This window comes from Monodelphis domestica, chromosome 2, assembly GCF_027887165.1.
Source record: "Monodelphis domestica isolate mMonDom1 chromosome 2, mMonDom1.pri, whole genome shotgun sequence".
Lineage (NCBI taxonomy): Eukaryota > Metazoa > Chordata > Mammalia > Didelphimorphia > Didelphidae > Monodelphis > Monodelphis domestica.
The window spans coordinates 411546310-411574153 of NC_077228.1; the positions used below are offsets into that span (position 1 = coordinate 411546310).

Genomic DNA, 27844 nt, shown 5'->3' on the forward strand with positions numbered 1-27844 from the left:
ATTCGGTACGGAACAAGCAATCAAATCCGTGTCAACAGATCAGAGGATGGAGATGGGAAAAGGAAGTTGTAAAAGGACTGGTAAGGTAAAGTAGGGCGCCAGGTCGTGAAAGGCTTTGAACAGATTTCCAGTTTGATCCTGGAAGTGATGGGTAGCTACTAGTTAACAGGATTGAAAGGGGCGGATATTTATGCGTTAGAAAGAATAATTTCACGCTGAGTGGAGGACAGACTTGGAAAGCCTTGTGACACATCGAATTGTTCTAAACTATTCCTACAGCTATGTGGCAAAGTGGCTAGAACACTGCCTGGAAGCGGGAGGACTCACAACACTTCCTAGCTTTGTGCCCCTTAACAAATCACAACCCTATTTGCCTAAATTTCTTCATCTGTAAAATAAACTGGAGAAGTTAATGGTAAACTACTCCAATGTCTATTCAAAAAAGAAAGAAAAGAAAAAAATGTGGTCGTGAAGAGTAGGTCACTACTGAATAGCAACACAGTGCAAGAACCTGGCAAGTATTTGCCAGGTGTCAGCATGGAGAAACTGCTTTCTCATCCATCAAACTAAGGAAATCTAATTCTTAGTGGTTGTAGCAGTTTCTATGCCACTTTTTAAAAATTCAGTACAGTAGTTTCTAGCAATTTTTTTTCTTATTCTACACCAAGGCAGGGAGGCAATGGCCACCTCTGAAAAGCATTAAAAATCAGAGAGCAAAATTTCTATGTAATAATGATCATAGATTTAGAGAAGAGAGAAGAGGCTCATCAACAATCTAAAAGAAACTCATTTTTAAAAATGAAAAGGATAAGGCCCAGATTTAAGAGATTTTGTAAGAGGTCAGGCAATGTTAAGTAGTAGAACAAGGGTTGGAAATCAGGTCCTCTGTCTAAAAAGTTATTTTCATACCTTTGCTCTCTACAAATAGTTGAAATTACAGCTTTTGTTGAATTTTATCCCTTGAAGTTACTACCTTCCTTATACTGTATTTTACATATATCTGTTTGTTTACATATTTTATTCCCCCACTAACTTCTTGATGATAGACTGTTTCTGTGGTGTTGCCTTTCAGTAAGTACGTGATAAATGCTTCTTGATTGAATTGATCAATTTAAAAATTCAGTCAAAAACTTAAGCATATTGAATTTTTAAAATTCTTTTCCACTGAGTAGGCTCCTTCAATTAATCCAGTGTTCCATGTAGACAACTTTTAATAGTACAAATGGTCAGGCAGGAATTTAGAATAACAGTGTCAATCAATACACATTTATCAACAATCTAATTTATTTCAGGCACTGCACTGACTAAGAAAAGCCAAGTGAATACCAACACAAAATTGAGTGGTTAGTAATTGGCAAAAGCGGCAAACTGCTTATGGATTCAGTGGGAAGTGATCAGATTCAGTGGGAAGTCATCAGATTCTGCAATCTAAGAGATTCCTAACACTTTGGAAAAAGTTTTGGATGAGTGATGAGATTGAAAAAGGCATAAAGTAGAGAGTAGTTAACTTTTTTCCCAGGAATTGCTGTATAAAATGGAGGATATATAGGATGATAGTTGCGAGGGAAGGGGAGAAGGGGCAGGGAGGAATAGGGTCAAGTGGAAGTTTCTTAAGCATGGGAGAGATCTAGGATTGTTTGCAGGCAAGAGCAATCAATCATCTAGAGCAGCAATGGAAAACCTATGGCACAGATGTTGCCCCCCCCCCCCCCCCATCCCCAGAGTTCATTACTAGAAAGGCAGAGGTACTTGGGCAGGGCTGCTCCTTTCCTCCCTCTCTACTTTGCCTGACATTTTTTTCAGATGCTACACCCCTCTGCCCAGCAGCCCAATGGGAGTGCACAGGGAGTAAGGTGGGTGGTTTACAGGTGACTGAGCTGTAGGGGAGCAGAGCGCTAGACCCACTCCCATCCTCCTCTCTACATTCGCTGAGGACATTCTTCACCTCACCCACTCTTCCCTTCTCCACCCAGCAGCCCAAAGGAAGTACTTCCTCCCTCCATATGGGATAAGAGGGTAGATGGGTAGCCAGACACTGGGATGGGGAAAAGGAAGGCAGGACCTAGAACTCCATCTCTAAAAGGTTCGCCATCACTGATCTAGAGTGAAAAGGGTGAGATGAGGTATGGGAGCAATTGGCTGGGGAAGACTAGATAGAATGTGTGTTACAGGGGTTGGTCTGTCCAAGAGAAAGACTCAACTCTTCAGAAGATACTGGATTAAAGGCAGTGACCAGGGCATGATTTAAGGAATTTTTTAAAGGGGTGAAGAGGGAATTCAATTGTTTAATGGAAAAGCTAGGGGTGAAGAGGGAATTCAATTGTTTAATGGAAAAGCTGAATGCCATAGTGAATATATTACTAGACCTAGAATCTGGAAGACCAGAGTGCAAATTTAATCTCAAACTCTTACTAGATGTATTAATTTAGATATATCAAAACTGTCTCAATTTCATCTGAAAAATGATATACCTTCCTCCTAGGGTTCTAGTGAGAATCAAATGAAATGTTTGTAATGTGCTTTGGACAGCTTGAAGCACTATGTAAATGCTATCTATTATTTTTCTCAGTAAAATGTGACCCTGGAGCCCTTAGTTGAAAGGCTAGCAGGAGGAATGGTATGGGAACCTGGAGGAAAGAAACTTGGTATTCTTGCCGTAGAGTGCAATAGAGAATCAGGGAGTACATGTACAACTTTAGAACTCAACTCCTGTTATAGCCAATTATTTATACTAACTAGTTACTCTAAGTTAGCTTCAACTTGATCTTAATAGCTGTCCACATAGCTAGCTTGTGGCAAAGCTAAGACTGCATTAATAACAAGAACAGCTAATACAGAAAGCACCTGAAGCCCAATGCTTAATCTCATTAAATCTTCACAATAACCCTGCAAGACAGGTACTATTTTCTTCCCTATTTTACATATAAGGAAAGTGAGAGGTTAAAGATCCAGAGTAAAACAACTAGTGTCTGAAGGGCTCAAACTCAGATCTTCCCAACTCCAAGCCCAACTCTGGATGTGCTTTTTGTTCCCTAACTACAGTCATACAGAAATCCTTTTAATTACACTAAACTGCCCATATCTCCACTGTCAAGCCCTCAAGCTACTGTGCTTGAACTCAACAAACATCAAGAACCTCCCAGCACAGGCAGCTAGGCAGTGCAGTAAATAGTGCTCGGAAAATGCTTCTCCCACACTTCTAATCCAACCTTAGACACTTTTTAGATCTATGAATTTGGACAAATCACTTAAACTCTGGTCTTTATCTAAAATGAGTTAGAGAAGGAAATGGCAAACCACTCCAGGATCTTTAACAAGACTTCAAATGAGATCACCCAGAGTCACACAACTGAAAAAATGACTTGCATAAAAAGTCAAAACTGAACATTCCAGCTTTCAAGGACCATTCTACTGAGCCTCTACTTGTTCCAGTGAGAATTCCAAATGAAATAAAAGTTCCTCCTCAAAAAGAAGTTGGGAAGGTAAAGCAATTATCAGCACAGCAGTTCAGGAGGTCAGAGTTAGGATTCTAGACTCTAATCACAACCTAATTGCTAACTTTAGTCAAGTCACTTAAACACTCTTACCTATAATAAATAAAGTAAAATAAATAAAAATAGCAGCTGTTAAAATGTTTTAAACTAAATTCTTCTGAAAATTGTTTCTAATTATGAAAATGTTTTATCTATTTCCATTATTAATAGAGCAACCAACTAAATAATGAAGCTGAGTTGCAGTCTCCATTTCATTATGAGGAGGTACTCCTATAGAAATTTACATTAAATGGAAAATCTAATCAAATTTAAATATTTTACATTTTTTATTGATTTTATGTCACTTAAATTTGCTCACATCTTTACCCTTTCTCCTTTACCTTCTTGGGGGAATCAGCAATATTTAACATTAATGACATGCATGTAAGACTTTATTTAAATACTGATTTTAATGGACACATTTCATTATTGTGGACACTCCCAGAAATTAGATTGCAAACCATTCTTGGCTTTCCATCCTGTGATTTTTGTTTCATGTAATTTTGTCTTCGTGTCATTAAATCTTCCAATGGCAATCAACCAATCTGCTTGAAGCCTTACTTTAAATCTTGTAGTTTTTCATACCTGTCAATGACACACTTGGGAGTATATACCAATTATCATTGGGTTATTATTACACCATCAGCCTCCATTCTTCATTTTTACAGCACTTCTTGTACATTGATAATAGGGCTGCATCTCACTTATACTCAATTCACACATCTATCCATTGACCTTGAAGTCACTCGTGTTTTTCATTCTTCTCAGAATGTAATGTTCCATAAATCACCAATATATAGCATCACCAAAAAGATGATAATGAAAAAATATGGGCTATAAAGAGTAGAATCAAGAAAAAAATATGCATGACAACGTAAATGTAAACACTAAAATGATGCTCAAAGATCATAGTGATCAATATGAATCCCAGAAAGAAAAAATGCATACCTTCCTTTCAAAAGTGGGAGACAGTTTCTGTAGTCTTTGTATAATGAAAATAATTTTTAAAAAAATAAGACACACAAAAGTATGGAGTGAAGTCTTTATTGTGAGACACAATAACGTTGTTAGGTTTTGTCCAAATATTTATGAAAATGAGGTTTAGTGAGACAGGCAAGTGGGATAGAAGTATAAGTTTAAATTATTAATTTAAAGGGAGGAAAAATTGATGGATTTATATCAGGGAGCTTCTTGGGATTATTTAAAACACTGTGAAATTATCCAAAGTCTTATAATTTAGCCTTTTATCTTCCTCTTTATCAATTTGGGAACTAACTCATCTTCCATTTGAAATGCTTATTCAAGACTAAGGTACTGAAAGACTAATTCGATAGGCTACCCACCTAACATGTCAACATGATCTAAACAATATGCATTTTTATTTATTTGATTTTTGCTGTGTGGATTATTAAACTTTTGAATGGTCAAAAACCTCCTCTGCGAGGTCACGTTGTTATACCTAGGTTTATAGGAAGGAGTAAGTAGAAACTATTTAAAGACTTGTTAAAAGTAAATACAAAAGACAATCTAAGGATTAAATTCCAGATACCCAATTAATAACAAAACAGCTTTTAAACAAAAGAACTCAAGATGAAGTATAAATTACATGGCATTTGTCTCCACTTCCACATTTTCAGATACATTTACAATTACAAGCACAGATGCCCAATTGTATGTTGGTTAGATTTAGTTTCATATCCACAGAACAGAAACAACAAAAATAGTGTTATTCCATTTTTATGTTTCTGAATCATTTTGAAGTTATTCATTCATCTCTCCAGGTGAGGAATTTTCATTTATTCCTTCAGTGAAAATTAAAATTGTAATGATCTTAATCATCTAAACATTAAAAAGAGAATAGTATAAAAAGAATTCTTGTAAAAAACCTAAAAGCTTATTTTGATGTATTTTTTCATTGTACAGTTAACAGGTCAATTCTTTTCCCTTCCTCCATATTTTGCTTATGCATACTTATTTTTACCATTATAGAAAGTATTTCTTTTATTCATTATTTGCCTCTAATATCATGTGTTCTTATGACTACTTATCTAAATACCTTAAGAAATTCTTTTAAAAGTGTTGCCTTTTAGGCAATTAGGAAAATTTGAGAGAAATTATTTAAACATAAATGAGTTTTATTCATATAAAATAATGAATGCAATACCTCAGTATCTTTCAACTAATGGAAGTTAGTAATGCCTAAGAACTTAATGAAGACCTTCAATCACTGCTTCTGTGCATTATAAAATCTTAAGTTACAGCAATTTACTATTCCCTAAAAGTCTGAATGAGTGTTCTTAAATTAGTACTGTGAAATGTCTCACTTACATTATGACAATTAAAACAGTTAACACATGCAACAGAGAAGAGGGCAAAAGATGCTCAGTAACTTCCAAGGGGAGTGTAAAGACAGATGTAAACACTCTTGTAATGTGCATTCAATAGTACAACATCTTTGCCTTTCATAATTATTGACTAAGCAAATCAGTGAGTGTGTACTTATTAAGTACAGAAATCAATGATAGCCTATGGAACACATGGATAAATTTTTAATTAGGTATTTACTTTGTCAGCACATATACTAGATTTGCAATTAAGACTCTACACTCAAGCAATTCACCATTTAGTTGGAAAAGACTAATATCTAAATTAACAATTTAAAACAGCCATTAACTAAATTGTATGGTTCAGACTATAGGAGCTGAAAAAAGAGAAATCAATGAGAATTAGGAAATAGTTAAGAACAGAAAGTCTTAATATCACAAGTGGGTTGAGATCTTACCTATGCTTTTTACTTAACTGGATAATCTTGGATAAATCATTTAAGTTCTCCAGGCCACCTCAGTTTTGTCATAAAATTAAGGCATTGGATTAGATTTTTAGTATCTTAATCCTGTAATCCTAAATAGGAAGGCATTGTAGAAGAGATAAAATCTTATTTAACTAGACTTTGAAAGAATAAAATTTAGAAAGAGAAAAGGTTCACAATAAAAACAAAGGAAACAGAGCTGGGAAAGAGCATATTTTGTTGCTTTGGTATCAGGGAGCTGTCCAAACTAGGGCAGAAAGCTCAGATGTCAGACTAGTAGAAGCATCAGTCCAGATTATAGTGGAATTTGAACATGTAAGGCAGAATTTAAGTTTGGAGGCAGGGAAATGACATAATGCAGAAAACTCCAACCCACCCATCTCAGCTCCCACCTTAAAAAGATGCTAGATGATACAGCAGATAGAGCACTGGGCCTAGAATCAGGAAGGCCTGAGTCAAGTCCAGCTTGGGATACTTACTAGCTGTGTGACCCTGGGCAAGTCACTTAACCTGTTTGCCTCAGTTTCCTTATCTGTAAAGTGTGGACATTATCTACGTCCCAGGATTGGTATGAAGATCAATTGAGAACTGTAAAAACTTTAAACATTAACAAACATTAGCTATTATAAGTATTCCTTAAGAGTAGAACTGTTTTGCTTGTTGGTAGCATAGTACATGGCAGCACACAGCAGGCATTTAATAAATGGTTTATTCTTATTATATCATATTTTCCCTCTCTCCCACCCCACTAGGACTCATTATAGAACATACAGATCAAAATAACCATCATCCCTCATAGGGTGTAGGCTTTACAAAATCTATATACATAATTCTAAGATGCCAATTTAACTCCTTTTGTGGGCTTGCCTGTAATGCCTACATACTCGATGTTTCTGGACCTGTTTCCTAATCTATGAAGAGGGGAGTGTAGTTTGGTGCTAAATTCTATAATCCTGCTCACCCTGGTGGTATTTTTGACCTTTAAGAGTAGATTTCAATTTTAGAAATGCCTCTACCATGAAAGAATACCAAGATGGGAGCAGTGGGAGTAGAAAGCAGATTAGAAATTACAAATGAACATTCGGATAAAGAAGTAGTGTAGGACCCAGCTAGGTGGCTCAGTGGATTGATAGCAAGCCCTAGAGATAGGAAGTCTTGGTTTCAAATCTGACCTCAAGATGCTTCCTAGCTCTGTGACCCTGGGCAAGTCACTTAACTTCCATTGCTTAACCCTAACTGCTCTTCTGCCTTGGAACTGATACTTAGTATTGATTCTAAAGTGTAAAATAATTTTTTTAACAGTAGTTTAGTTACTGGAATTTTAAGCCAGTGTGATAAGAAAAAAATTGAGGCTCCTTTAAAAAAAGAATAAGGAAGCTAAAAGTAGAACAGGTTTGGGGGGGGGGGGTAAAAAATGATGAATCCAGGTCATAGAAAGAGTCTGAAAGCTGGGCACACATGCTAGTTGTAAATGTGAGTCTGGAGCTTGAGTAGGTCCATTTTGGGAAGTTCCTCACAGAGTTCTAACTGAAACTATGGAAATTCCTTCACTGAGGATGTGTAGAGAAGAAGATAACCAAATACAAACCTTTGGGGAATTCCCTGACTTTGAAGAACATGAGGGAAAAGGGGAGCTTTAAAAGACAAAAACCCTAAATGCTGTTACACAGAAGCAAACTGAGAACAGTATCTAGAAAAAAGGAATAGCCAGCATTGTAACATTGCAGAGTTCAAAGGGTTTGAAAGTTAAGTAACCTCTGAAAGCAGCTTCAGTGCAATACTAAAGTCCAAACTATAAGGAACTAAAAATAATGAGGTGATAGAATTGAGCATCAAGTCTTGGTAGTGAAGCCAGACCCTTCATTTGGGCCCAGGGTAGAGAGGTTTTGAACACATAGGAAGTGTTATCTCTTTGCAGACCTTTGAAATGGCTATAGACTAGATTAAGAATCCAAGACAGGGATGAAATATGGATGTGGGAAAACTGAGTTAAGTACCAGCATTGGCTGCCTCAGATGGTTGAGGTCATTAGCTAAGTAGGAGAACAATAGTAAAATCAAACACTTCAGTAAAATCAGGAGAGCATCAACACTTTCAGAGTAGGGGCCACTTTATTTTTTGTCTACTTCACCATCCTCAGCAAAGTACTACCAAAATAAGGGCATTATTATTTGTTGTAGTTGACTCTCATGTACAAAGCCACGGTTCAGAGTGCAGTTTATAGGACCGTGATACAACAGAGAAGGTCCAGGTCAATACTGAATTTCAAGTGGACCAGAAAGCTGGGGGAGAGGGGGCGGGAAGCAGGGAGCAGGGTGTCCTTAAAATGCCAGAAGCATAATTTATTCATTTCTTGTAATATCCTTATTATTCCTATTTAATATCCTTAGTTAATAAGAAACATCACATAGGGGCACAATGATAAAGTATTGAATAATCAAGTGCTTCAATTCCTAAATCATATACTTTTTGTGTAACCAATTGTGTGATTATATACAAAGTCATTTAATCATCTTAAGCTTCAGTGTTCTCAAATGTAAAAAGAGAATGATAGCACCTACTTCAGAGGATTTTTGTTAAGAACCAAATGAGATCAGGTGTGTAAAACACCTTACAAACTTTAAAGTGCTAATACCAAAACCAACACTTTTTTTCTTAATCTCTCCTCAGCTTAAACATTCATGCCACTTACACTCCATCCCTGAGAATCCAAGAGATTTTACTATAGCTCATTTTAAAATCAAGGAACTTTGTAAAATCACTTATACTTACAATTCTGTGGGATTATATAAATATAAGTATTTATTTCAAAAGGAAGAATTTGAATGTTTCAGTTTATCCTCTTCCTTGAAGCCACACTCATTTAGGAATGATTTTGTTCGTAGGAAGAGGAATATTAGTGTTACATCATTTAATCTGACAGGATAAAATACTCTTTTTCTTACCATGTTGTTGTTTTTGATTTGAATTCTCCCACATCTGGCATTTTTCATCAGCTACACTTTCTTATTTTTTATGCCATCAAATGTTGAAAAATGAAATAATATTCTCTGCCCTCTCCCCCAAAAGGGGAAACACTCAAAGGATCTAGGAAATCTGTTATTTTAAATTGAATTAACAATGTATATAAAGTACTTCTAAAGTATTAATATATTTGAATATACTCAAATTTTACCTTAGATTTGGAATCAGATTTTTCATTTTTAACTTACCACCAGAAAAGTGACCTTTCCTTATATAAAAGGGTACTTACTGCCCAGTCTTTTCCATTGTGTGGGCACACAATTATCTTTCAGAATTCCATTCTAATTGACATAATGCAAGGAAAGTTTGGCAGTGAGAGCTAGGCAACTTAGATCACATAGCTAGGAAGTGCCTGAGGGCACATTTGAACCCAGAACCTCTCATCTCTAGGTATGGCTCTCTATCCACCTAGCTTCCCCCTTTACTGCCCTTTTAAAATAAGTGTTAGTACTAGAATTGCCATCATTATACCATGAGATCAGCCTATTTAGATTTCTGGCCATTAATAACATAGTAACATTTTATACCAAGTCTTTATCAATATTTATTTATATCCACTATGCATCTTTTAAACTTTTTAAGAATTCACAAAAATGTAGCAACACCATAATATTAGTGTAAGAGATGGACATGTGACAATAAACAGTTTGCTATTATAAGTCCTGTGCTATTTCCTAATTACATTCCATGCTCATCTCCAACTTTGATTCATTTCTGAGCTCGTTATATTAAAATTCTTTTATGACATACATGTCAAGATAGTGTGATATGGTGAACTGAACAATAATTTGAAGTCAAGAAGACCTGGATTTGATAAGACACTAGGCTATGTAGATTTGGTTATAACTTTACTTATAAAACAGGGATAATTACAGTAACCTATCTAATAGTGTTGTTGTGAAAAGCAAGTGAGCTTATTATTTAACTATTTAGCATGAGGGGTTATGGGCACTTTTTTCATTCACTTTAATTCTCCAATGTAGATAGCTCAACTTTCACCATTCCTGGAAAGGTTTTGTAATATTCTAGATTTGATATAATCATTGTCATCTGTGAAAAGGAATTTTTGGAGAACTTCACCATTAACACAAAATTCTTTGATTTTGACCTATGTGGGACAGCTTTCATGAAACTGTGGAGCATGTATTAAAAATCCTGCTTTACAGCTGACTTTGTCATTAATAACTGATACTCAATTAGCATACTAAGCTTTCAGTATACGTTGGGTCATATCTATCATGGATCCCTTATTAAAGTTTTTCTACACTCAAAAATTATCTAAAAGCCATTCATGCTTGCATTTTGCTATACTAAACTCAGACATCAGCTACCTTAGGAGAATCTTATATGTTAGCTGCCTTACTATAAAGATGTAGTACACTGTTCAAAAAAAAAAAAGCATGCAAAAGGTGCCATAGTGGATTTGGAGTCAAGGTAATACCAGTATTTGATTCCTACCTCATTGTGTTGACCCTGAGCAAAACCACTTTTAACGTTTGTTTGCATCAATTTCCTTATCTGTAAAATGGGGGTAATAATAGCACCTATTCCCCCAAAGTTGCTATGAGGATCAAATGAGAATATTTATAAAGCACTTTCCAAACTTAAAGTACAATATAAATGCAAGCTTTACTGTTATCATCTATTATTATTATTTCTTTGTAGTCTTATTATGTATCACTAACTTTTATTCTAAATATCTTTATTCCATATTAAATTATAAAATTTGTTCTTCATTGCTAACTCAGTAAATTTCAGAGGTGACAAGGGAAACCAGATAATCATGCTCACAATACTTGATTAAATCAAGAACCTCCTATGAGAGCTGTTTCTATGTTTCTTATATAGCAAATGTAAAAATCCAGATTTACATAAAAATACTAGAAACTAATTGATGGAAATGAGTTTTTAGAATTCAAAATGATCTATTAAATCTCTTCCAACTCTACTGATTTTTCTAGTGAGACCTAAACTATACCGGTATACAAATTACTTTTTTCTCTACTAGCTCGATAAACACACCTTTATACCTCACATTATCAAAGGTTTCCAATAAGAACCTCAAAAGATCATCAAACTTTATCACCTGCCACTGCTAATTCCTCACCACTTTTCTTAGTTGGCTGAGGTTTCTAATAGGGAGAAGAATGTTGCCTCTTCACTCATTGAAGGATTTTAAAATCAAGTGAAAATATCCATGCTGAAGTTTTTTAACTTTTCTGTCACCACCCTTACCAGGAACTTATTGACTCTGTACATGTATATATAACCTTCAGGAATATGGTTTCAGAAAAATGAAATGTAATTTTGAAGTTGAATATTCAACTTAAAAAAAAGAGTTTTATGGGTGTGTTTTAGTGTCTTTAGAGAAAACAACTCATCTGCTCAGTTTTTCATTGATCCTTCAGCAAAGGCTAAAGAGAGTGAATGTAAAAATGCTGAAGGCCCCAACTTTGTATTCAAGTTGAATTGATTCCAGTAATGTTACTAATTCATTCTTTTACTCTATAGGAATTTGTTAATTGCCTGCTCTTTGCCAGGAATAATACTAGACAAAAATGAAAGATCAACAAGATTACATTCTGTTGAAAAAGGGAGAGGTAATTTGTACATAAAACATAGCATAATATACATCATGAGAAGAAGCATGACATAAGGGATACAGAACTGATCTCTGAGTCATTCTGATCATGTTGGCTTATTTGACACTGATATTCTAAATTTGCAAAGGTTTACATAGGTAAATAAAGTTTACTCACTAGAAATTGACTTTATTCTTTAGTAAGAAACATACAAAATGGGGGGGGGGGGGGGGGGCTTGTCTTCAGTGAACATTCAGGGCCAGTGAAACAGAAAAGGGATGTCAACAGCATAAAGTACATAGTCCAATATGGCTTGAATCATCTTGGAAAAGTAGAGGCTGAAGCCAAGCTCTGAAGAAACTTTAGTGCCAAACATAGTTGTATTTTATCCTTTCTAAACAAGGCAAATGAGCAGGGACTTTCTTTTTATCATGTTCTGATAAGATTTTTACTGCTCCTTTCCTTTTTCACTGGGAAAATACTTTTCATGCAGGTAAATATACTATGGGGTACAGTCTAGAGCTAAAATTTCAGTCATGGACTCAAGATATCTCTTTATCACAGTCTATAGCTATTTTTCTTCCTATTTAATATTAGGTCTGTATGTAAAATGGAATTGAGACCCAAATTTTAATCTCACATCTACTATCTACATCTCAAAATTAACCATAGGGACATGAAAGTGTTTTGAAAAAAAGTAATGTGTACATAATTCAAATTACTACTAACCTTGACAGTTACAACTTAGGTTATAATATTTTCTTTCATTAAACAATAGGCATTTCCTAGTTTTTTAATGGAGAAACACAGAGGAAGGAACAGACACTGTGACAGTAACTGGTTCCTTATGCAATTTCTTTTACATAAAAAAAGTGAATTAAATTTTGTCACTCAAGGACTGCCAGGACAATCCATTTAGATAATCATAATCACTAAGGTTAAAAAAACCCAAAACCTTCAAAAAGCATATATCCTTTTTTCTTTATGCAGAAATGATACTGGTGATTATATTCAGCTTCTTACCAAAAAACTACAAAATGCAACAAATGTTTCCTTTACAAGTACTCGAGAATTGCTAAACAGGTTTAAAACAAATTCTTTCCTTACTAATTCAAATAAAACAGCAAAGACTATTACCCTTCAAATCCAAGGACTAGATAATGAGGTGAGTACTCTGAGTTGTTTTTCCAGGAGTGGTGATGGATTTGTGCTGTTCTCATATTCTCCTTTTCAACCAGTAGGATATGTTTACAAATCTGGATGGCCAGGGATGGGCTGTAGTCTGTGGCTATAACAAGGTAAAGGCCATTAGTTGCTGGGGCCTAAATTAAAAGTTTTCTTCCTTCAGGGAGATAATTAAGAATTGGCAAGTAGGCCAGCAGCCAATATTGTATAAAATGCATTATTAACTTGTTATAACTACATCATCTGTTCATTGTGTAGGCTAATGAAAGTCACATGGTAGAAGGCAAAATGCTCATTTTTATGACAAACCTCCTGCTAAGGAAGAAAGGTCTCCATTTTAGTTTCTTCTTAATAAGACTTATGGTGAGAGTAGACAAAGAATCACACAGAATAAGAAGGCAAAGATGAGTGGCAGTTTATACTGATAAATTGCCTACAACAATGAGATCAAGGAACCAATGAAATTATTATTTGTATTATTCCAATTTATTCTCCATTTTCCTTAAATCATAAGACATCTATTTTGTGAAGAAGCTTTGTTGAAAAATCAAAGTGGTCATCAACTTTACATTTCAAACAGTTTTTGGGAGATAAACTATAAAAATTAAATCAGGTCTTACCACAAAGGTAAAAAGTAAATTCCTTCCCCACCCCTACTTTTTTTGGCAAAGTATAAGACAAAATGGAATTTTAGTATTTAAACCATAAATGACCAGCTCTCTTTAAAAAGCAGAGCCGGTCTTATTTCATTTGGTTTCCCTAACATCTACACAGTTCCTTCAATGACTATTTTAAAGTTAAATAAAAATAGATGCATTTCCAACCTAAGTTAAGTATATACTTTCTCAATTATAGTGACACAAATGGCTAAACATTTGGTTTAGGTTCTTTTATTGATGCCACAGGCTAACTAATAAGTCCTTTCTCAAAGGCTCAAAGGAAATTAAGTCTAGAAAGATATATATGAAGTTTGAGAAAGTAAAGCACTTCCAATATTCTTGGAGCAGAATAATTATAGTTTTTAGAAGATACTAAGTAAAAGAGGCCATAGAAACTACTCTGATAGGAGGCAAATAAATTCTTACTTATTGTAATCAAACAATAACACATTACCACTTATGACATTTTATTGGCATATGACAATTTACAAGGGTCCCTATTCCATTATACATCACACTGAATGGAGTCATCTAACCATCTATATAGCCATCCTTACTGGGGAAGACTTTTCTCAAATTAATGCCCAACACTGATTTAAACTGTGACAAAAAGGAATGACTCCTTAAAGCAGTCTGATATTGTAAAAAATATATTTTGCATTTAATAGTAAAACTCCTAGGATGTTGGAAGGTATACACACCTAAGAACTGAGTCATGGCCTTCTTGTGATTAAGCAGCTTTCTTAATCCTTCCTGGAAACATCCTTTGGTTCATTTTGTTTCCCTTCTCTGGGCAAAAGGAAGTCTGTCAATGCAGGTACCAAAGGGTTAATATTTCCTGCTACTGTAAACATTAGACAATATCTTAACAAGAGCAATTTAGCTTTGGTGTACATGTCAGTAAGTATGAAGCTAAATTGTGGACTGAAAAAAAAAGTTGCACACCATGCTTTACCCTGGGCTCTGAAAAGACATGCAGTTTTATTCCATCTAGGATTCTTCCCTCTTAATTATTAGGGAAATAACTTCACAAAAATTTGTTGTACATATAAGTTAAAGCAGTGTTATTGTATCTGCTTTTAAAACCTCGATATTCTCTCAGGATAGCCTTTAATTACCAGTTCCTATCTAGTTTCCTACTACAGAAAAGCACTCATTTTCTTCAGTGAAAGACAAAAACATACAGCAATGAATGGTGAGTTTCTCTTCTAAAGTAGCAAATGTGTTCAAATAAATTATCTACCTAGCTGAATGCTAAGCATCCAAGAATATGTGTTATTTGCTTGGTAATGGATCAACTCAGTTGATAAGATGGTCCCCCAGTATTGAATTACACTTCCTAAGTAATGGTAATGATATGCATTTTTGCTTTGACATGTATTTGTTTTAATAAGCAATTTCAGGGTGTCAAATTAGTACAGGGAAGACATGCGAAACTGAAGTTTTCTTTTGCTTTTCTAATTGTGTTTGCCTTTTCTTCACCTACCCCAAACCCAATTTTTAAAAAAATAAGCTTTTAGCAAATGCTATTGCTGCAACCACCAAGGTGCCAGAAACTCATAAAATGATCATAAATAAGGACTGAATAAAAATAAGGATTTCACTTAAAAATGTTTAGAGCCCCAACAGAAATAGCAAGCACTTGTACTTATGCCTGTGCATAGCTATTTTGTCTTATTTTCAAATCAGAAAGGGAGGAATTTCTTTCAATTATGATAAAGGGTTTTAATTAAATAATTACTTCAGATTATTTATTCCTTTTAAAGCTGAAAATACTAATGTAGAAAATAATTCACAGACTGTCTGCCTGAAGAAAAACCCCAGAAATAAAATAACACCATTTTACAAACTGGAACTAAAACAGAAACAAATGCAAGCTGGGTCAATGCTACAAACTTCCTGACAAAAACTTTTTATTGGTGACATTTGAAAAACAAATTTTTAAAAACACTTCTGGTGAATAGTTTGTCCTTGTTGCCTAACGTATATGTAGCTGATCTTATGTAACCTAAAACATTCCACTTTTTCAAATTGTGTAAAATGCAAATATTTTCTATTTTAGACTTCAGCTTTCCAAGTATCTGCATTAAAAATTTTCTGTAGGGTCTTCCCCACCCTAGCCATCATCCATGTCACAAGAGCTTAAAGAGTTTTTTAACAGTACAAATTAGGTAGAGTTTTTTCGATAATGCTTTTAATTAGAGACCAATTTTGTTCCTCAAAGAATAGTTGATTGTCCAAGACAATGAATCAATCCTCCAAGAGTATCAACAGTGAATTTTGAAGCAAAAGAGGAATGACTAAAGCTTTCCTATATCTGTACTTAATGTTTGCTCTTAGTAGAAAAACCATTTCATCAAACTATCTAATCTGATTTTTATATTCTGTATGTAATTTGAAATGCTTACCTTTTCTATTTCTCAACTGTTAGGCTGAGCAAAAATGGCATTTTTCCCCTTTTAGAATATTCACTGTAGTGCTGAACTTGCTTATTATTAGTTCACCATAGCAACACAACTTGTTCTGTGGTATAGGTCAAACATTGGTCACCCTACAGTGTATGTGTTCTACTTAAGGAAGATGCTAACAACAGCTGTGTACTGTTAAAATAATTAACGGCTTGTATAAACAATTTCTGTTCAGGGATTTGTATATAGCGCTAAAGTTTACTTCGGAATAAAACACTGACAAACAGGGGGAGGGAAAAACCAGAACTTTCACAGAGTTGTACTTGACCATATCTTATAGACAAAGCAGAATTACAATGCATATAACAAAAACAGTAAAAGGTTTTTTTAAGCTGATAGTTACAAATATGGTACGTAGCAAATTTCTACTTTGCTTTAGTACAATCCTCAACATACACTCTACTATTATTGAGATATTTAAGGACTTAAACAAAAATTCTACAGACTACTTGCAAACAGTAAAATTTAAGGAAAATGCTTACATTCGTTTTTGAAAACAAAAAAATCACGTAAAAAAATGGTGGGTGCAAGTTCTGCTCTCAGTTGCAATCTTACTTCAGATTTACTATTCCTATAATAAAAAACACAGAAAATGAAGATTAACAGAGCCAGGGGGGGAACTACATACAATTTATAAACCATAGCAAGCTCTGTTTATAAAATTAGATTTACTAGTTTTAGCAAATCGTCACCCTCCTAGCCCATACTGAAGGAAATCTGCTCTTCAATTCACTGACAAGTTGGAATTTTCTACCTTTTCTTCTTTGCGTCTGTCCTTCTTTTCTTCATTATTTTCCATCGTCTCTTCTTCATCTTCAACAATCCCATCCCCTTGGTATTTGTCATGTGTCCATTTTGGACTGCTACCTGATTTTTTGAAGTTAAACCGCCCTCTGCCACGTTGGAAAGTGCCACGGCCTCTTCCTCTTTTGGCCCAATAATCCACACCATCATCCCTGTCGTCATGCTAAAGGAAGGTTAAAAATAGTCAATGAGATGTTTTTGAGCACTTTACCTCAGTTTAAAGCATGTTGAAAATCAGCTAAGTGTTTGATTCAAAACTTTATGTTTCAGGTAGGAATTCAGAAAGTATGATGTGATAATATTTGTTTAAAATGTAAATTTGTCATCTAGACCTGCTGAAATTGAGTAGACTTTATAGCCATAACTAAATGTTACCTTTCCCAACTTATAATGATCCCTTCCTTTGGAGTCAACCACCAATAACTGGTAGATTGTCATATATCAACATACAGAATTTCCTATCAAACATTTCCAATACTTGGACATATAGTATGAATCATGAATATTGACAATTGTTTTTATATACTTCATTTTTGAAGCACTGTATAAACGAATGAGGTTTTTTAATTGAATCAAGACTATGTACAGGTCTATATTTATAAAATTACATTGGACCACTAATAAATAAGTCATTTATAACTGATGAATGATGCCTGGAGGGGAGGGGTGGGGGAGAGGGTAGATGTGAGGGGAGAGGAACCAATTCCAGATAAATGAAATCCTGAAATGGTTCCAGAAATCTGGATGATTATAGCCATTTTTAGCCTACTGAAATTCATAAAATTAAAAGATTCCTTCAGTGATTATTCAGGTGCTAATACTTTCATATGAAAATCTTAAAGATATAATATTTGATACCTAATTAACACTGCCATATCCCACTGTATTCTAATAAATTTGCCAATTAAAGATCAACTCCTTTGCTAATATGTTTCAGTGTATGTATGCATAACGAATTTTATTTAGCAAAGTAAAAATGCAGTAGTTTTAAAGAAATATGTTCTAGGATATCAGAAAAAGGAATTATGGTACAAAATAGTTTGACAAATTGAATCTGGACTAATAAATATAATGGAAGTCCCAGTCTAATCTAAGATCCAAATTAAATTGCCTTAAACCAAAAGAGGGTTAAGTTTAAATTCCATTGCATGACACTCTTTTTTAAAATGTTTTTAGCAAAAGGAGTTGGGGGAGGGGAGATTAAAGAAAAAAGAAATGGCAACCAATTATGAGATAATTGAGAAAATAGTTATTATTGGCCTGTTGTTGAAGAGATATTAACTAGTTGATACTTGTGAGAAAGTGTCTGGAAGGACAAGGCAAGAGAAGTCTGGGCATGCTATCCCCTAAACTTTAGCTCCCTCTCAAAGCTTCCATCTTTGAAAGATGTCTTTGAGATTCACAGAGCAGGTGTACTCCTCTCATTAATTCCGTAAGCAATAGAAATGGAACTGATTTTCAGGAGTCTGCAAATAAGGAAAGATCACTGTTGATAAAAGGACAATATCCTCTCCTAAAAGTAGATTAAATGCATGTTTTCAAGGAAGAAAGAGGAAAACATACTTTTGGAAGAAGTATGATAACCTCTGGCAATGTCTCTCCTCCTCCAGGTAAGAGGCAAGTCCCAAACAAACTTTTGACCCTCAAATTTACACACTGGCTATGCATGTCCAAGAACCAGGAACCATACCTTAAGCTAAACCATAGCTCAAGGATCATGAACACAGTGAGGTTCTTTACCTGAGGTACACGAACTTTTGTTTTTAAATATTTTTGACAATTCAATTTCATTATGACTATTTTCCTTTATGATCTTATGTATTTTTATACATTTATAAATATTGAGTGAGGAGGTTCATAGGTAATTATAAATATTGAGTGAGGAGGTTCATAGGTTTTACCAGACTAGTGAAGGGGTCCATGCCACAAAAATACTAACAACATCTGATCTAGTCCATTAAAATGATGTGCTCAAAGAGTAAAAACGTAATTAGGGGAATAACAAAGACTAACACCCAGGCATGCCAATTCTGTCCTTTTGTTCTAACACAGAACACTACTACTCTTTTTTTTCTTTTTAAAAACTCTTACTTTCTATCTTAGAATCAATACTGGGTATTGGTTCCAAGGCAAAAGAGTGAAAAGACTAGGCCATGGGGGTTAAGAGGCTTGCCCAAAGTCACACAGGAAGTGTCTGAGGCCACATTTGAATGCAGAAGCCCATCTCTAGGCCTGATCTCAATCCACTGAGCTCCCCTTGAATCTCTTTTTAAAGAAGGGTAAAACATATCAAATTCAAGTATTTATAGCACCACATGGCTATGAGACTTGTACTGTCACCACTGACCTAGCAGTAGCATGATAGCAACAGCTTCTCTCTTCAGTATTCTGTGCTCCTTAATATCTGTAACCCTTTTCATTATAAATTTCAATCCTAAACTATCTGTAATCCAAGAGATCATAGGTATCCCCATCCATTAAGTGTTAGGGTAAATTTCAGAAAATAATGTTGTGACCAGGAATAGAGATTACAAGAACAAGTTTGGTGATTGTCCTCAGTCACACACCAAGATACTCCTGACTCTGAGGCATATATTTTATATATACACACACACATACACATACACATACACATACACACACACACACACACACTTTTTTTTTTTTAATTACCCTTACCTTCCATCTTAGAATCTGTGTATTGATTCTAAGGCAGAAAATTGGTACGGTCTAGGTAAAAGTGACTTGCCCAGGGTCACACAGCTAAAAAGTGTCTGGGATCTAACTTGAACCCAGGACCTCTCATCTCTGGGTCTGGCTCTCAATCCACTGAGCCACCCAGCTGCCCTGTCTGAAACTTGTTTCCTTATCTGCTACGCCTTGATAATGTCAATATCAACTAAATTTGACACTACAGATCAAATATCTAGTTTTAAATATTTAATTTTCTAAATGCCCTAATAAATGCTCAATAGGATAGGAAATATTTTACTATTTTATTTTCCTATAAATCTTTTTCTTTAAATAATTTACCAGGCTGCCAACTTTCTTGCACCCTCCCAAAAGGTCATCCACTTATGGCTCTACTCTAAAAGCAAACTGTATAAAGCATTGAATCCTGCTCAAATGAGTTAGCTGAGTTTAATCTCCTAATATGGAGAGAATATGAATGTGTATAGTATGTATGTGTGTAAAAGTAAAATCAAAACAACTTATTAATGGAAATCAGGGGAAAAGTGTGGTCAACTTTGAAAACTGATCAGTTAAGTAGAAAGAGATCATAAATTGACTTTTTTTCTGTTTAAAATTAGGACGTAACAGACTCTTAGCTGCTTTTTATACAAACTTAATGATACAAAGGATATATATATATATATGTATGTGGGTGTATATATATATTTTTTCTGCTATTTACAAGCAGCTTAATTCTTGAAATAGTTCTTTTTTGTCCTTTGAAATGTGTAAAGTTATTCAAGAACTATAAGCTAAACCAACAAAAATACAAGCTAAACCAATAAATATGTACTAAAACATATTAAAAGCCACTACACTTAATAAAGGAATACCAAAGTGGAAGACTTAATATTAATCCTGAAAAAATTATGTTGTCAGAACAAGACAAAAGCATCTGATCCTAACTCTCAAATTCTTGATCATGCAATTTATTTATGAAAATCATACCTAAAAATAGATAAGGAACTGATGCAATTATGCTTTATACCAACCTGCCTCCTTCTGGAGGTAGGAACAGCAATAAGCCTGTACCAGTGCTGCCTGGAAGTGATATGGAAGGAAAAGTTATCTGGCTTAATTTGAATATTTTATACACCACCAGTGCCAAACTATTAATGTCAGTTCTTTCTAAATGTGATGTGGTATTATCTTCTTCACACTTTATAATAGATAATATATTGAGTAAAGGAGTTACCTTAATTTTTATTTAGATACTAGGTAGAAGAGTGACTAATTCCAAACTCACGAACATAATGTTTATTATGTTTAACTCAGTTCAGGTTTGTTGGTGGTTAAACTAGAGAAATAAATATGAACATTCTGTGAAATGTTTTACCACTACCACCCACCCCTCTCCCCAAAAAAGAAGCAACTTAATTAAAAGGAACATTGCTGCAGTACCTACTAGCAAAATTACCTACATGTCAGGGAAACTGGGTAATGCAAATGTCCCTTAAGGACTACTAAGGGAAGTCCTTAAAAAGCTATAATAAAACAAAATTTTATAAACAGAATACTATTTTTCCCATTATGATCACTTCACTTTTACATATTCAAAAGAAATATTTCCTGAAATCATGTTTTTCAGAAGCTAGGGAAGGGGATTGTTTAAAAATATCCTAAGAAAATTAATCAAGTTATAAATATGCTACTTTCCAAAGCTTGATTGGCTCACTTGAAAAAATACATCCTCTCCACCCCCCAAATAACATCTATCATACCAAAGGTATTTCAACTCACCTAGGTCTTGACATCTACCCCAAATCATAACCTTTCCCCTTGGTTCTATCCATTTTGTGGAAAGGTGTTTCCTTAATAAGAAATTCTCATCTAATACCAATGAAATACCTAGGTCAGTCTGCCAGAATCTACCTAGGATAAACTCTTTGTTCAATAAAAAATTCCCCATTCAACTACTTGAATGTACTAAGAAAAGATAAAAGTCTCTCCATGATTTTAAAAATACACTCTAGGTTGTCTTTGGGTCTAAGTTACTTGAAAAAAAAATGCTGCCATAGGTCAAAAAACCTTTCATAGGATCAATTTTTGCACCAAGACAGTGCACTCAAATAAATACATAAACCACAGAAGAGTTATAATATTCCATTCTAATTATGGCTGCCACTCCACTTGTAGCTTTCCTGACATTGCATCACACAAGGGGTGGAACCAAGTTATAAGGAGGTGGAGTAAAAGCACTTGAAAACTATCTACACTCCAAATCACCTAAAAATGTGTAACACATTTATTCTTTTGTGTTATAAACATTATGGTGAAATTTTTTTAGAAATTTTATTAGCATGAAGGATATCTGTACTAAAATTAATTCACCCAGTATGTTTTAAAAAATAAATGCAAACCAAACACACAGATTTCTAACACCCACCAAGAAGTACTTCTTGCTCTTTGGGGTATATTCTGGATCCCATTCCTCTTCCTTCGGTCTCTTTTGAAAAGTAGTATTTGAGTTGTTTGGACCAGTATTTGTCCCAGCAAAAACTCCTCTGGCTCTTCCTCTGCCTCTAATTCGAAACTGATTAACATTGACAAAATTGTTTAGTTATGCAGTCAAAAGCTGTTTAGTTACATGCAAACCATCATTTCACTGCATTATTTGTCCTGCCTCTTTCAAGCCCATGAGGAGTGAAAATATAAAGTTTATACGATCAGGAAAAATTCTGCCCACTGGAAGTTGGTGGAAATATACGAAGTTAAAATTTTTTAAAAGGGGGAAATGGAGGGCACATAACACAACTTCCAAGGACTAAACTCAAAGTATAGAAAAACTGAGTTGTTTCTGCTTTCTCACAATCAACAAAATGCTCTACTTTCTTTAGAGATTGCTATAGAGTCATCAAATGAATGAATCCTCTGACCTACTACAAGCCAAGGACTTTGTGCTACTTCAACCTTTGGTATTCATGCACCCTTCTCATTTACACCAGGGAGCTTCTGACATGGAATAGGAATCAAAATTAGATGTGGCAGGAATATCATATTTTATACAAAGGAAAATAACTGCCCCCTGCTTTAAAATATAAACTTTTTCTTTGGAAATGCGCTCAATAGTTATAATCACTTCCAGAGCCAGGGAAAGAAACTGTCTGGTTTGTATACATCATTAAATCAAGGTCCTATCACTCCCTCCACAGAAACAAATAGCAACAAGTCTAACTTACAGCCTTTAGAATTGCCTAAGGCTCAGAGGAGTTAAGTGACTTGCCTACACAGTTATGTGTCAGAGATGGGCTTTCACCCAGTTCTCCCTGACTCCAAGTCCAGCATTCTCTCCACTCTGCATCTAAATTGCTACAATTATTTGTCATTTACTGAAGACATAATACTAACAGCAACATCTCCAACACCAGGTTTTCTACTATAAATGCAATTAACTAATAATAAACAATCACATCTACTGTCATAGATCTGATCCATTACTTTCCTGAAGATTATCACTATATATGTAATACAATTCCCTGAAAGCACCAGGGAATTTCAGAACTTACAAAAGTTCCTCTGGGCCGGCTGACTCCTGTAAAGCCTGAATATTCTTTTGGTTCATGATGGGTTTTAAACTCTTCTTCTCTTTCCTTCTTACTGTCCTTTTCTTCTCGAGAACTGGCTGAGGAAGATGATGATGAAGAGGATGAAGATCGAGAACGGTCCTGCTCTCTGCTTTTATGTTTACTGCAAAAATAAAAATAAAAAATACTCTGTGCTATTTTTAAAAGGATGGACAATCTGTAGAATCTTAAAACTATAGGAGATCTTTGGGTTTTGTTTTGTATTTTTAAAGCACTGGCCTATTAAACATAACGCAAAAGTGAAGTAATTGTGAGTTAAACTTGGATACATTTTCAGTTTCCATTCTCCTTCCACATTCTGATTTTATTTTGTTAGTGGGGGGAGGGGGGAACCATACTGTAGCCAGCCAGTCAGAAGCCAGCAAACTATAAGAATAAATTTTGTTCTTTAAAATTTCAAATATTAGCTTGCTTCTTTTAATTTGCTTTTGTGGGGGGTGGGGGTGGGGGGGAATCAAGAGATGGACAAGGGAAGAATGCCTCATAGGCAAAGTTTCATCAACATAATTGAAATAGCTACATATTCATGACCAAACAGTTGGTATGGTAAGGTCCCTATGTAGCACCATATAGAAGAACAAATTGTATAATACTACAGAGACCAGTTACAGAGGCACAACTAAAATCCACATTCATCCAATGAATAGCAATTAAAAACCTAAATACTTAAAATTCACTAGTTTACTAGCTAGTTAACATATAAATATATACATATATACATCTATACATATGTGTATAGATGTATATATGTAATCTAATTACACAATACATATATATGTATATGTGTGTACATATATAACATTTGCCACTGTGATTAGATTTACATGATCCTAACAAAACACCCAAAAGGTTCATACCTGCAGTAACTCTTTCCACTGCTACACAGTATCCATGGAAATATTACTAAAAAGACTATTACAAATTGATACTTCTTAAAAATTAGTACTTCCTCCCCCCCATCTCACCCATGTTAAAAACCTCTGGCCATCATTTAAAAATTTTTGTACTCTGGGTGTTATGAGTTGAAAAAGTGCGGAATCAAGCATAACGAACCAAAGTTCTTACACAAACTGTTTCTAGAAATGCACTGCATTGAAGTCCAACCTCCTGATGTAGCCTGGATAATAGGACACATTAATTTGTCATTTTTTTTTTCAGTGTTAGCTTGCTATTCCAAAGTTTTTGTCCTCATCCACCATAAGCCGTGTAAAAGACAAATACATTTTTGCTGTAAAACAAATAATTTTAATTGTTTAAATTTAAACATTCGATTACACAGTGAAAATTGAAAGCAATTAAGCTGACAATTACAAATGGCTAATTAGAAGCTAAAACCTACTTAGACCATTTTAACAATTACCTGTCATCTTTGTAAGATTTGTATTCTTTGTAATCTTTAGTTTTTTCTTGCTTTCTGGATCCACTGGATTCCCTGGAGCCCTTGGAATCTCCCCGTTCTTTACTTCTTTCTTTTCTGCGACGATCAATGTCATGTCGAAGATCAGCAGAATCACACCTTAATTTTTTATCTCCCTATAAAAGGAATAAATGAGAAATAAAGCATTTTTAAAAATAATTAAAAGTGAAAAATAAAGCTAATCTATCTACCCATATCTAATCTGGAATTTTTAATGGCATAAAGAATGTTACATACTTTAGTAAAATTTTTATAACAATATATATGCTGAGGAAGATAATTTACTTAAAAATTTAAGGGAAAATATACTATAAATTAATTTGAGTAAATTTTATAAGTTTTTAAAAAATAAAATGTATTGTACTTTACACAGTATGCAACTGGCAGCCAAGAAATGTGTGGATTTATTTTGATTATTATTTTTTAATAAAATCCTTACCTTCTGTCTTGGAATCCATCCAAGACAGAAGAGCAGTAAGGGCTACACAATGGGGGGTCAAGTGATTTGCCCAGGGTCACACAGCTACGAAGTGTATGAGGCCAGATTTGAAACCAGACCTGACTCTCATCCACTGAGCCACCTAGCTGCCCCTTGGAATTATTTTTAATTGTAACAAGGTATATTTGTGTACCCTATATAATTCAGAGCCAGTTGTTCTAATCACACATTTTTGAGTAGCTAGTATTAAAAATAGAATTTGTGGCCATGGAACAGCTTCTTAACTTGTAAATACCAGAATTCTCATGATCTTGGGCTCAATAACACTAAACACTAACTGGACCAACCCTCCTAACAATGACAAAGAGTCATTTTCAGTAATATTCAAATGCACATGGTTTAATTAAGTTGACTACAGTACAGAGGAGACAGAGTCAGAAATGTTAATTAATTCCCAATTCTGAACTCAGTTACCTAGGCTATCTTCTAACTTCTTTCCATTTAGATACTGCATTAGGTACTAATTTTAAAAAGTTCCAATTCAATGTACTAAATTCTATTAGTTTTATTTTGGGGGAGAGGAGGGTTAACTGCTAGACATTTGAGAATGTGAAGGAATGCATCTGAGGGGGGAAAATTATATAACCAATAAGATGCTAAACAATATGGATATGGATTGAATAAAAACTATTTACTAAGATGTATATACATTTGCTCCTAGGATAACAGAATAAAAAAGAGCAGTAAGACTCTTACTTTTGCTCTTTCCATCCCCATACATAAGAGCCCAAACTAGAATTAAAACCCCACTGTGAAAGAAAGGAAAGAGGGGTGGTAAGGAGAAGTGCTAAAACAATGTCCTTCTACTACTTGTTATGGCCTGCTACAACATGGTTTTTAGTCTTTGAAACAGTGGTACTCACAGTTACATGACTCTGGTGTCATTTTTGCCTTTACCATTAAACAAAAGTAATAAAGCTATTGTACATCCAATTAAGAGTTTGTATAAAATAATACTCTGACTACAGAAAAAATAGGTTGTACCTGACTGAAAGAGCTAAATGAAGCTTGAGTATCACAGTCTCAATATCACTGCTTTTAAGTTTCCAGCATAGGATCTTAAATGACCCTTTCATTCAGTCAACAAATATTTACTGACTGCCTACTATGTTCAAGACACTGTGCTAGGTGCTGTGGAAGATATAAAAAAGAATTAGACACAGTCCTTGACTTCACAATACTGTTACCCCCAAACTTTTTCAGTTCATGATATCCCTAACAAGTTCAAAACACAAAGAACAGAATGAGGGAAATGACTCTACTTTAGAGAAATGGATTTTTATTTATATCCTCACCCTCCCACATAACATATGTATAAATATATTGATATACATATGCCATTAGTCTGTTAAGTCATACGCACACGTGTGCTGCTCAAAATTCATCATGGTTACCACTAACTTCCAACATCTACAACAAAAACTACCAAAGGAAAATGAGTTACCCCAAAATGTCAAATACAGAAAAGACTCATTAAAACATTGTATCACAGATACCCAGCCCACACACAAAAATGTTCAATTTCAGTAACTTCTCAACCTAATAAGACACTATTTTAGGTACTCAAAATCTGTTAATGTTTTCAATATATTAAAGGATTAATGATTTCTTCAGTATGGGTCTCCCCTGTTGGAAAGACAAACTACAACTCCTATGCAAACTGGTGGAGATTTTAGGCATTTTTTCTTTTAGCCAAAATATTGCCACTTCATGGCCAAACAAGTGAACAAACTTATGAAGCTAATCCTCAAATGATGGCATCATTAGGCCCAAATTAGGACTTTTTTCAGCTTAGTATTTATTGCCTATCAGAAATATCATTGTTGGTAAAGACTTCCAAAAATGCAAGGTATCTTATAAAGCATAAGGTAGTGTAGATCTATAGTGGAGATTAATATCATGCCTAATTAAACAATTTACATCCTGGTAGATTCTTAGAAAAGAAACAAATGCATTTCAGGTTAGCTCTACCCTTTGCCACACTTCTACCACTGCTCTTCAAAGCCACAACTGGCTCTGAAACAACATGAAAATAGCTTTCTATAACCAGAAAAGGTAAAAGTTATCTTTTACTTTTCCCCTTGATTTCATGCTTACTCTGTTCAATTGGCGTATCACAAATTTACACATAGGCCTTATTTTCTAACATGCAGATTTCCTGTTGCAAATCTCAAAAAGCCTTATGTTTTGAAGAGTTCATTTGTAATGTCAGATGCTTAGAACAAATTCTCATATGATAATATTTTAAATAAAGGTTAAGTTCTTGGACAATCCATCAAAGGCTATTACCAGCCACTCAGTAAACAAGGAATATGCTTTTTGATCTTCTTGGTTGGTCATCTTTAAACATAAGACAAAACTAAATCTGTTGCTTGAAAAATCAAGGCACAATTCTATTGCCTCTATGTTTCATGAGGTTTGTTCAGTCTCATATTGCACAGAGACTAGTTTATGCATCTCTTAAGAAATCCAGTAACCTCTCGGTACCCTTGCAACTCTCAAATTATAAATTGCAGGTCAGTGGCCAATCTCTTTTAATAAGGGAGT

The 27844-nt window shown here is 34.5% G+C and overlaps 1 protein-coding gene across 20 annotated transcripts in view; it reads right to left on the reverse strand.

Annotated features, from left to right (window-relative positions):
• Window positions 1-3801: 3801 nt before the first annotated feature.
• The window catches only part of BCLAF1 (BCL2 associated transcription factor 1), a 52660-nt gene continuing 28617 nt past the window's right edge, over window positions 3802-27844 (reverse strand). For 6 of the 20 annotated variants that reach the window (XM_056818847.1, XM_056818838.1, XM_056818846.1 and 3 more), the window contains exons 9-13: window positions 24742-24914; window positions 23304-23484; window positions 22184-22330; window positions 17015-17227; window positions 13598-14597 (exon numbers count right to left, since the gene is read on the reverse strand). In XM_056818847.1, coding sequence (XP_056674825.1) covers window positions 14523-14597; window positions 17015-17227; window positions 22184-22330; window positions 23304-23484; window positions 24742-24914 — 789 coding nt within the window. In that variant the 3' untranslated portion in view covers window positions 13598-14522. Of the gene's footprint in view, window positions 13237-13597; window positions 17228-22183; window positions 22331-23303; window positions 23485-24446; window positions 24610-24741; window positions 24915-27844 lie in introns of those variants that run through there. The other 14 variants (XM_056818850.1, XM_056818844.1, XM_056818849.1 and 11 more) reach the window with 8 other exon arrangements.